Source organism: Ixodes scapularis, unplaced genomic scaffold, assembly GCF_016920785.2.
Source record: "Ixodes scapularis isolate PalLabHiFi unplaced genomic scaffold, ASM1692078v2 PGA_scaffold5__190_contigs__length_132052651, whole genome shotgun sequence".
NCBI lineage: Eukaryota > Metazoa > Arthropoda > Arachnida > Ixodida > Ixodidae > Ixodes > Ixodes scapularis.
The window spans coordinates 67,970,686-67,982,775 of NW_024609880.1; the positions used below are offsets into that span (position 1 = coordinate 67,970,686).

General features: G+C 47.3%; 1 protein-coding gene across 1 annotated transcript in view; it reads left to right on the top strand.

Moving 5' to 3' along the window:
- Positions 1-3,668: 3,668 nt before the first annotated feature.
- LOC8043730 (rap guanine nucleotide exchange factor 4) overlaps positions 3,669-12,090 on the top strand; it is a 308,461-nt gene continuing 300,039 nt past the window's right edge. Inside the window, exon 1 of the mRNA XM_040504817.2 lies at positions 3,669-4,828. Coding sequence (XP_040360751.1) covers positions 4,676-4,828 — 153 coding nt within the window. The 5' untranslated portion in view covers positions 3,669-4,675. The remainder of the gene's footprint in view (positions 4,829-12,090) is intronic.

Genomic DNA, 12,090 nt, shown 5'->3' on the forward strand with positions numbered 1-12,090 from the left:
GAATTTTTGTTTCGCCCCAATAGTGTTCAAATAGCGCCCTGTACAAAGGAGCTTTTCACGGGCACTTCAGCGCATATGGTGTGACCCTCACTTCGCTGGGAAGGGCGAGGCCATAAAGGCGCAATGATTCACAATCATAACTGCAAGAGAAGTACAGGCTTCCGTTGTTACATAAAACTGGCATCTCACATTGTTACGTCATATTCGAAGTAATCACTAGCGGACGTCAGTGTACAATAATGTCTTCTTTTTTTTCTTGTTCTTTTTCTTGGGAGCCTTGTAATGGCGTGAACTTTATTTGTGCACAGATCGTAGTGCTGAGCGCTGTGGGAAAGTATTGCCACGTGAGAGGTGCTTGCAAAAGGGTCTGTCTGATCGTGATAGGGATTTTTCTCTCGGGAATATTTGAGTGATTTAGTGAGTTTATTAAGAAAATAACGAAGGAAGTGGGGAAATTCGGAACGAGAGGTTCAACCTCTTTCTGTGGGGTCATATTTCTCGTTCCGCTTGGGAGAAGGGAACCAAAAGTGCTTGAGAGGAGGAGGAGAAGGGCTGGTGCCTGGCAGTCGGGTTTAAAGCCACGATGAGAGTTCCGTGCCCTCGAGGAAATAAGGGACTGCTTGGAAAACCCCCATTCCGGTTGTTCGTTGTCCTTTTGAACGCCTTATATGAAAATTCCCACAAATCACACATAATGGGAAGGTTTATTGCCCCACCCTTGAAATATGGGGCGGTTTTGATTGATTCATAGGCGTTCGCAGAACGCACACGCATACAAGAAAGACATCAATAACTAACGTAACAAACCGAAAATAAGCGATATTTCCTTCCATTCGCGTGTCGAGACCGCTACGAGTTCGCTTTAGTAAAGGGATACCACAGGAGCGATCGGAGTCATCGGAAAACACGAGGCCTCGTGCCCAGTGTTCCTAGACTTCAACGGAAATGTGCCGTTCTTAATCGACTCTTGCCATCCGGTCACGGAAGCTTCTCGGTGGGTCGTAGCGACTTCCATACACTTTTCTCCAGTTTGAAATATCTTATACGTTCCAACGGCCAGCAGAAAGGTTTCTATATAAAGTACCGGTCCCACAGCTCATATATCATTCCTGTGTTCAGGCATTCTAGCACAATGTATTAGCAATGTTACAGAATGTGTCCTGGACATATTTCAGGTTGGAATACGCTTCCAGAAAATATTGTCAATATTCAGGAATCATCGGGGTTCAGAGCTGCACTTGCCACATGTTTTAATGCTTAGCAACCTCACATCTCTGTGGTTTCCATTTCTTTAAATATTTGTTGTGCATTTTGTATGATGTTCAGGCAGCGTGACCTTGGTTTTTAAAACCAAGGTCACGCTGTTTACCCTCCAAAGGCACCAGCGTGCATTGAATTGCTCCCGACCTGAACCAGTGAGTGCGCTCGCTTGGCCGCCTTGTCATCGCGCGTTGCCTGCGCGGTCTCTATGTTGCCCTTTGGTTGGCGTGCCCTCCTCGCATTTCCGATGCGCAAGAGACCCACATTGAAACGCTTTCTCGCCATGTATTATATATGGCTGGAGAAGTTGGCGGCTGCCCGAAAAAAAACGGTGCAGTCGTTCGCTCTCCTTGTGCCGGTAGAAATATGCAACCTGCAGCGCAAAATCACGCGAGCAAGATACGTACCGACTCGATAACACGCCCACCGGCGCATTCTCCGCTTCGGTTGTTTTATTGTTTCGAGCGTATCGGCTTCCCTTCCAGATAAGCGGCCGTCGATAACGGGCAGTCTTGTGACCGCTGTGTTGGTTTTGCGCAATCGGCAGGCTTGTCCCGTGACTGACTGAACTTTGTGCAATTCGCCATTCAGCTTGCCGTCTCCGCGGGAAGTTTTTGTTGTTTGCTTGACTGCCTTCGTTTTTGGTGCGTGTGTGTATGCGTGCGTGCGTGCGTGCGTGTGTGCGTGCATGCGTGTGTGTGTATGATCACGTGCTAGCGATGTTTATGGCTCCGATAGAAGGACGGTGCCTGAGGATTGGTTCAGCCATTTGTTCATCCAGGGTTGTCACCTTAAAGGGGAGGGAAGAGGTATAAGGTCACTGACCACAGCGATGCGTCCGGATGGAGTTGTAATCGCTTATCAAGGTTTCTACAGACATAATCGTTAATCATTTACAGCTTAAAACACACGAGGCATGGTAAGTGTCGAACAGGTTGTTATCGCTCCGCAGCTACCGTAATATCCCTAGGGATGCCCCACGTCCAAAAGACAACCCACCCCTCGTTTTGGCATGATTTGCTATTTTTCAGAAACACCGAAAGATAGCCCGCTTTAAGTAAAAAAACGCGTTGCCGTTACTGATAAAAAGTAACTCACGTTACTCGCGTTACTTTTTATTGATGAATTGACGGTAAAAGCGTCTTCTTTTCTTTTATTTTTTTTTGTCTTTTTGCGACAGCGTTTTGTTTACATTGGAGCAGTGAACGTGGGTGTTTTTTTGTTTTTTTTAAGTGGAACTTCTTGCGTCGGTAAACGGCAAAACTTTAAAGATATGTGAAATGAGTGCGATCCTTAATGACTTGGCGCATAAACTTCGTTCCAGCTTAAGTCCAGACGCAGCAGACGCTACGAGCTAATGGGGCCAATCAGGCAGCGTTAAAAGAGCAAGTTGTTGGACCTTTTCAGTTTATGATTGGTTCTGCGTTGACAGAACACGTACATAAACGCGGCGAACACGGCCGTGATGGTGCGTCTGGACGTAAGGTAAACGAAATTTAGAAACACGAAACAAAAATTAAGCTTACCCTTTTTAGGTCTTGGGAAGAAAATGTAACAAGTAACGTAAATACATTATTTTTCCGCGGTTTCATATGTACGTCATGTTATTTTCTATCTACCATACCGCCTAATAGTTTACGTGTTTACGCGTTCAGTCTAACTTCGCTGCGCAGTACACCTCCAAATAGTAACTACATTGCACGTTAATTGAAATAAGTAACGTGAGTACGTTACCCCTTTCTGTTTTGAAAGAGTAGCGAGAAGGTTACTACGTTACTGAAAACTTTAACGGGTTACCGGTAACGACGTTACTATTAACACGTTAGCCGCAAACACCGGCTGTCAGGGGCTCTAAGTTCGGGACGGAGTCTTCGTCTTCCGGACCGTGGTTGACTCGAAGAAATACTCGAGAACGAGCTCAAAAGACGCGTCGTGAGGTTGCCACTCACAGTAAACAAAGAAACTTTTCTCGACGGTCTTCTTATCGCCATTGTGTGTGATCTTGCTTGCTTTAGCCTCTCGTTTACGTCATTGCTCTTATCAGTCTACTCGTCCATACTGCGCGTGTATGGAACCTTCAGTCTTGGGAGATTGGATTGATTGAATGGCAAAGACCGTAAACGTCAGAGGAGACGGTGCTTTTACAGAGAAAATGTGAGGGCATTGTCTGTTTGCCGGCTAGAAGCAGGTGTTTTTCGACGCATCGCTCCACTTTGTAGAGTTTTTTTTTTTTTTTTTTTTTTTCTCTAGCTGACACGCCAGGCCGCGCAGTTTTAGATTTCGCTCTCCGAAGCTTGCATAGAAGCGGCTGCGGCATTTTGTTTTTTATTCCTCTCTTTCCCTTTCCTCACATCCCTTCCTCTCTTTCGTATGTCCTTTGGTTTCGCTGCCGCGCTCGCTTGCTGCGTGCGGCTGTTGCGCCTGCCTGCCGGCAAACCGTACAACACAACTGGGCGCCGCCGCGCTTGATGCTTGATACACCGACCGCGGCACTCTCTCATACCGATGCGACAGCCCGTGCGCGCGCTGCCTCGCGCGAGGAGGTCCTAAAGTCTGACACCATATCGGAGGCAGCGGACGTCATCGGTCACGCAAAGGCGACGGCAGTCTACGCGAAGGGACGCACAGGCACGTGCGCCGTATCGGCGAGTCGCTCGAAGGCTCCGTGAGTCCGCTGATTTCCTGGACGCCTCGGACACAACGACGACACCGACTTCGTCTTCGTGTGAGCCGACTGATGTCCGGCTGATGCATCTTCAAACAGTGCCGTGTGCAGCCCGTGCGGACATCATTGAGCTGGTTGCTTCTGAGCTTCCGTCGTGCTGGCAATCCCTTTGTTTCATTGGCGAGTGTAGGTCACTTCGGCCATCTGCCTATCTTAACTACCAGAGTGGATAAGATTTCTCTCCGAGTGGCCGTCGCGTTCGGTGCATACAGACAATGAGTCTTTGACCAGTGCACATTCCATGTTAGCGATATACAGCTGTGACGTCGGCGGCGATAGATATCGACTGCTGCTTTGCACACAAGTGGCTCGGGGAAGTTCGACGCGTTGCACTTTTTGCGGATTGCCGGTGTCGTGAACTCCTCGGGAGAACGCTGGGTGTCTTGTGCCACGTCTGTGATCCGCCGCTCGGTGATTATAGTTCACCTGAAAAGCACGAGAAATAGGGAGCACGAACCGTGACAGAGGTGGCCGAAAACGACGGGTTGTCGGACGCGACCTGGTTGCGAGTTGTTCGGAAGGCTCGTGTGAGTCTGTTGCTGACACTAACCGTTGCACAAGTGAAGACGTCGAGCGAGACCCGTGATCGCGCGCCTGATTCATCGAGGAATCCCAGACCTGCGAGGATTACGGTGCTGGTGGTTAATCGTGCCCTCTGTGTTTCGTGGAGGGGAGGGGTGAGAACCAAGTATGGATATGCCGGAAAAGCCGCCGTCAACCTCCGAGCAAGATAACAAAGGGGCCACGGTGGTCGCCTCGCTGCAGTCTGCTTTCAAGGTCATGATGAATCGCCACATCTCCTGGCCGTGGTCTCCGAGACTAGTGTACCACGTGAATCCAAGTGTAAGTTGCCCCGTTTTGGCGCAGTCCTCGGCTGGCCATATCTCCCTCGGATCAGAGTTTTTCCCTTGATCGGTATCCATCGCTGACGTTGATCGTGCGTTGCTGGTAGTCGTCTTTACGTGTCCTTCCTGTCAGGCCAAACAGGCTGAGGCACTAAGCTGTTCACGTGTGCGCAGTGTCTCATGCTCTGCAGAAAAGAGGGACTGCGCATGCTCGGAACACGTCTCACAGTCCAGTAAACAAAGATTGCGGCGGGCATAACGCGATTATGGCGGAGTGATATCTCCGTGTTATGTGCGCAACGCATGCGCGTCTTGTGTTTATTTTTTTAGGAGATGCAAAACATTTTAGAGGAGTCAACGACCCGACGACATGCGGCCTGGGTGTGCCGACATATTGCGTCGCTGGATCTTGGACAAGTGCGGGGATATACATAAGCGTTATCTAGCTGCAGTTACGTCGCGTTTCCTGAAAGTTTTAGAGACCGCTTTCTAGTTGGCTTTGTGTTCTTGTTTGACGGGCAATACTTAATACTCTCCAGTCATTCTGCTTGACGCTGACCTTTTTCATCGGCTGTACAGTTGTTACTATGTATATGTATGGCCTCTTTTGTTGTTCTTTCTTCACGGCGGTCTAAGGAACACCAAAGGTCACATTTGATGTATCGATGTTGCGCCCGTGGGTTGTTAGTCTTTCTCAGGCGGCGTCAGATGTCTACACTGTAGATGAAAAGTGTTTTGCTAGTGTAGCGCGACCGTTGACCTGCGACCCTTAACGTGCATCACGGAGTAGTGATTGCATGAACGCGCGCCGGTACGATAGTCATCCACATTGAAAGGGCAGAGGCGAGGATGGCGCCTTCCTGGGTTCTGCAACGCAAGCATTCATTCCACGTGCTTCCGTGCGCGGTTCGCTAACAACGTCAGCCGCCAACATCCCCTCTTTTCTTTTCTTTTAATCGGACATTGATTTTTTTTATATTAATATTAGCATGGCGAAATGTAGTTTTTGCCGTTCTTGTAGAAGGAATCCCTTAATCATTATCATCATCATGAATGTGTTGTAAGAAATAAGGGGTTATGATCTATAGTTGTATAAATTTACCTTTTCCGCATAAAGAAGGCGCCAAGAGGCCCCGCGCATACGTTAACCTCAGTAGGGTCGGATGAATGCATACGGTTTAGCCTTTTCAATCGGGCGGTTGCTGGCGCCACCGCTTGGCTCTGTAAGGAAAAAGCCCAAACTATGCGTGCCGGCAGGCCGTGCTCATTTACCTCTTATTATTAATATAGAAACATGAGGGTCAAATGATTCCCCCGAATAATTTCGCACCATTTTCCGCCGTCTTTACGCTGTTCTGCAAGTAAAATAACAGTGCTTGTTTTTTATTGAATCGACGTAAGCGAGTTTGAATATAGTCTCAGCACGTTGTTTGGCAATGTCGGCCCAATAGACCCTTTCCGAAATTCAGTGCCATCTGGGGGTTCGTAAAGCAGTTTAGGTTTTGCCATATTAATGGGGGAAATGACCTTGTATCGGCACCATCACTTTTGCTAGTCAAAGGCACGCGAGGAATTGTACAGTGTGAGTTCTTTCTCGATCACTTTCAGTTCGATGGTGACCAAGAACCTGCATCTAGAACTAGGGGTGTCGCGAACTTTTGTCGAACCAGAGTTTTTGGTCGATTTTCGGGGTTCGACTGGGTCGAACCGGTTCGACGAACCTTCGTACTTTTCACCAGATTCGACCGGTTCGACTTTGTGGACAGTGTGGCCAGACTTTTATACAAGCATGTCTAGGTTTCGAAAATGTTTTTTTTTTATGCAAAGCGTTATTTTATATTGTGAACACCATGCTATTAAAAGAAACTAATTCTAATGAAGAAGTTAATCACTTTATTTTTAGTACTGTATTAACTGAAATAGCCAATCAGCGCTGCACTTAATTCATCTCTTAGCCATTATCATCCAATCCGAAGCCAACTGGTCAGCCTGTCGCGCATGCGCACACGAGTCGAACCTCAATAGAAGGTTCGTCGAACTTTGCACTAAAAGTTCGAAAAAGGCGAACCTGGTCGAACTCGAACCGCGGCCGGTTCGCGACACCCCTATCTAGAACAAAGCTCAAACCCATTCAGATGCCTCGAGAAAATTCTATACACCGAAGTGCTTTAAAGCCGATTGTGTGCCGCCCGCAGATTGACTGAAACTGAGTTAGTAGAAATAAAGGCTTACGTAGCTCTTGTGTTCCATTCCTATGTCGTGTCGAACTGACCCCTCGAACGTACAGGCCTCGCATCATCCACCTAGGAGCATCTTTAACGTCTTCCTTTATCACTCACTAGAAGGCGGCCATTGGTATGGCACAGATGCCGTTCCACAGATGATGATTGTGATCAAAGTGGCCAGACTGAATTTCGCAAAGGGTCTATTGTATCGGGGTTGCCCCCAAAATCTCTCTAGTAAGTGACACCGTAGGAAACGCATGGCGTGGCCTAATGTTTACACTGCTTGAACATAGAACATTGTTTTTATTTGTCACGCAAGTCTACAAAAGCACAGTAACGAGCCGGGTGAAGCCTCAGGTGCTTGTGTGCCTGGCTCGGCAGTTGACAAAAAGAACAACAATGAGAGAGAAAAAAAAACAAAAACAATTTGCGCTCTAACAGAACAATATAATCCTTAAAGTACCAGTATTACTGGACCATAGGTAGATTAACAATAATAACACTGAGATCTCAGTAATGCATACCATGTCGCGTAAAACAAAACAAAAAAAAAAAAAACACAAAAAACTAAAGGCGAAAAAGACAACAGGAACGTTCATTTCACTGTTCGAGGTTTCTAAGTGATTTTTTTAGCTTTTGTTTTTACGTTAAATGCATTATATTATCAGGCAGGTCGTTAAACACTTGTGGTACATAATACATCCGTGTTATTTCACCATATTTGGTCCTGATACGGGGTGTATCAAATCGTAAGTGATGGCCTCATTGGACGCTGTTGAATGTAGGGAGTTTTGAAATCAGAGGTCCAAAAATATCGGAGGACCACCGTTTCTCTAAAAAGCCCCATAAGGACGGCAAATTGATTTTATGAAACATATCGTCACTCGTGATATCTTGCCTATTGAAATAAACACTTTTCAAAACGCTTTTTAGTAAGCAATTAATTCTATTGCGCCAAGAAAGAGAGCATCCTGAAAAAAGGGTTATACCATATCGTAAATAACTATACGCGAGAGCATGCGCTAAAGTTTTACAAACGGAGAAAGGAAGAAACATTTTAATATTATAGAGAGAGCATGACACGCTTCTTAATATTTTGCATGAGTGTGCCATGTGTGCGTTCCAGGCCAAATCACTGTCAAAATATATTCGGAGATATTTGGCCGTTTGTACATATTCAAGACTTTCACAATTGCACGATCTGCATTTAAAATTGTGTAGTTCAATCGGAACTGAAAGTTCGACTTGCTTAACCGGGTTTCTACAACAGACCAGTTTGGTCTTTGCAGAATTCGCTTTTATAAGATTCGATTGAAACCAGTCCATAGTGTAAACAAGATATATTGTTTTGCGATTACTTCTTCGGCGTATTAATTGTAAACCGTTACCGTATTCCGCGTGCTGGTAGGACTTTTAGCATACCGTTACCGTGTTCCGCGTACCGCGCTACTGGAGCCTTCGAAGCCTGCTTTTAAGCGCGCGCCCCGCGGTCTCTGTGCCATTCGGGAGCGCGCTTAAAAGTATGCTTCAAAAGGAATGTAGTAGGCCGTTTCCACAGCCCGCTAAGCACCCGGATAGCGCTCCGTAATCCGCCACAAGACCTTGAACTGCAGAGAAGGCTGGCGGCGCGCATGCACAGCTGCGGCGTTTTCTTTACGGATACTGTAGAGGAGGAGAAAAACGATCTACTACAACTCCCTACAGGCTCCCATAGTGCGATACGCGGAACACGGTAACGGTTTGCTAAAAGTTGCTTTTGTTTGCGGAGCGACAATAATATGCTCGGAAATCGCCACGCCCTGTGTTCCTTAAACTGTCGGTGACATGGTATCTAGCCGGACCACAGTTTGAAAAACACACATAAACATCCGCCGGTAAAAATATTACAAAATTGGTTACAGAAAAAGAGCACCGATTTCCGGAAATATTTCCTCACAGCGAAGGCTGTTTTCTTCAAAACCCTCCTTTCTGAGACGATTGTTTGGCGCGTGCTTTTAATAATGGCCGAGTCCCACTAAAGTAACTGGATCCTATGAAGTAGCGCCAAAAAGGGGGTTATAAGGGAAAGAATGCGGCGTCCGTATTCTCCGTACGTGGAGCGAAATGTAACGGAAATAGGCGTGACCACAAAATGTTCCCTCAGTCTCTCGGCTATTGAGACGATCCATTTCCTGCGTCTTTTTTCTTCTACTAAGTTTCCCTTTTTGCCACAGTCTCGGGTAATTTTCATCATGAATAGGAAGCTCAGTTAACGAACGACGCCATAGAACTATAGAGCAAACAAGCATGTTGCCACGGCATTGCCGTAGCAACACAGCTGTTTGCCCCATATTTTACATGCCGTCGTCGATGAATCGGTCTCGAACAAGGGAGATTTGTAGCCTGAAGCTACAAATCTCACTGCTTATACCCCTGTCAGACGGGTATTTTAAAGGCCCTTAGAGCAAGCTCCTTTATAAAATCGGCGAACCAGCGCACGCAGTAGGGCACCTGCGCACCCAACATCGCGAGCTGATTGGCCGGTTTTATAAAGGAGCTTAGTGAAAAGGACCTTTAGGACGCCTTCTGACAGGGGTATTAGCAGTGAGATTAGACATCAAACAAAAGGCAGTTTGCATATGAATTTGAACGCGAGTCAGCATGAGATCCGTGCTTCAAATGCCGCATGCCAATGAGTTGAAGGAGAAAACTTTGGAACGCGGCATTCGAACCAGGGATATTGCGGTGACTCGTGTTTGCTGACTGTCTTGTGTATGTTGTATGAGCAGTGTGACCCCGGCTTAGCACTGGCCTGACCAGTAGGAACTTAGGCGTGTCCCACTAAAGCGACAGTCAGATACAACAGACACCGACAAACCTCAAGCACGTGCGGCATTAACGCAACGATGCCTTCGGCTGGCGTGCGGTCTCTTGGTGCCCCTAAAGTAAGCACGAGTGAATGCAAGCCTGCCGAAGATACCGTCGCGTGCACTCTGCACGTGCTTGAGATTTGTCTCTGTCGGTTGTTTCTGTGTGTCACACTATAGGGAGTATTCACTGGCGGCCATAGTTGTGTGCGCGACTGCTGAGCGCGTGCTGATGGCGAGCTTCCCCAGTTCTTTTGTAACGTGCATTCCGCACCCTCAAGATTGCCGGTCTTAGCAGCCTATTAATGTGGGCTCGTTCTGAGCATGCGCTCCAGACAGCACCCACAAATATGGCGCCCAGTGAAGAGGCATGTAGCCAGGATTTTCTTTCGGGGGGGGGGGGGGGGGGGGTAGTAGAGGGAGAGGGGGGTCCCAGCAAAATAGGAGATTTCGGGGGGGGGGGGGGGGGGGGCATGGGCCCCCTTGGCTACCTGCCTGACCTCGTTTCCCCTTACGTCCGGACGCAGCGGATGCTACGAGCTATCTTAGCCAATTCCGTTCTCCGGACGTGGCCCGTGATACGCTTTCCGCGCATCGCTGTGCCCCCTCTCTAAGGTCACGTGACACTCGCAAGGCATCCGATTGACTCCAATGGCTCGTAACATCCGCTGCGCTTAAACATAAGGTGAAACGATGTATAGTGGGACTCGTGCAATATAATCAAACTCCTCTCCAGTTCTTAATCGGTGGAATCATTGACCTTGGATGAAAATAGCTTGAGAGTGAGGTCAGCCTGTCACATTGTCTTTGTCACAATGACTTCGTTCTATTCAGGTCAGTGCTGCAGTGTTCAAACTGCACTGGCGGCCGTTATCTGCTGAATATATATATATTTGTCGTTACAGGGAGGAGCAGAATAGTAGAAGGACATAAATGAAGGGAAACAATTCTGGGTGATAATGCTAAGGGGTACTCAAATTTTTACCCGATATTCTTTTTTTTTGTGTGTGTATGTGTGTGTGCGTGTTTTCCGTCGTCGCAAGCTTGAGGCGTTATAAAGACGCGTACAAGGTTTTTCTTTTGTTTTTGTTTTACTGATTTTTTGCGCTTTTAGCGTTCGTACAAATCAAAATGCCGAAATACGGCGATTATTAAAAGATAAAAAGATTAAAAACATTGTCGATTTTCCTTATACATTAACTCAGGAAGATCTACCGCTTGGTAACAACGTAACAATCACTGGAAGCAAAAATGGCCACAATTCAAACAGAGAGGTGGCAGAAGAGGTGTAGTGCATATCCGCATGGAGCGTCCGCCACTTCCTCTTCCGTCCTCCAACCATGATTCGATTTTCGGCCACTATTTGACGAGGGAACGCGCTTGCGTCAAACTCCTGAAATAAGATTTTGAGTCTTAGTGCGTCTCGGTCTCCACCTTCGAAGAGCATTGCATTGAATTTACCTGGGGCTCGCAGGGGATGGAATATATATTTTTGAGGAGATCCTCGTGAAGCTGCCGAGAAAGTTACGTGTCTGATCATTGGCTCCTAAATAGGGAAGAAACCGCCGCCATCCGCGCGAGAACTGGCCGAGAAAAATGAAAGGGAACACGAGAGAAAGATGGTTTAGGTGTATAGGGCGGTGCAGCGAGAAGGTGATGTAGCGACGCCAGCGACGGTTGCTGTGGAAACTGCCGCGTAGCACCCGTTTTCATCGCTTGCGCAGATACCACTTAGAACGGATCCCTGACGTTAACGACCTATGAAACGTTCGTTTTTCACCCCACGCAATAGAAGTTCGAGAAAAAAAATTAAAGAAAAACGAGCAGCGTTCATCTCCTCAACTTGCAGCCAGAACAAGCAGCCACGTGATCTGGAGCCGATTATATGCCGCTAATGTTGATCATAGCTACGCGCTGGGGTTGGCAAAGCACAAGACACGCGCTGAGTTCCAGACTTTTTTATGACTCGGCTGTTGTCGTTATTGCAGCGATTGGACACGGGCCCCCTACCCGAATGCTTCTCGAGCTAGTAAGTATAATGAGCCCAAATCGAGTGAACACGCAATGCTCGGGTCCAATCTATGAACCGAATTTAAATATCGTCATTGGGATGTACTGCGACCCCCACGTTACGTCATCAAATTTCGCAAAGGAAAGATTGAATGAAAATGATCGCTTTTCTCCTTGAA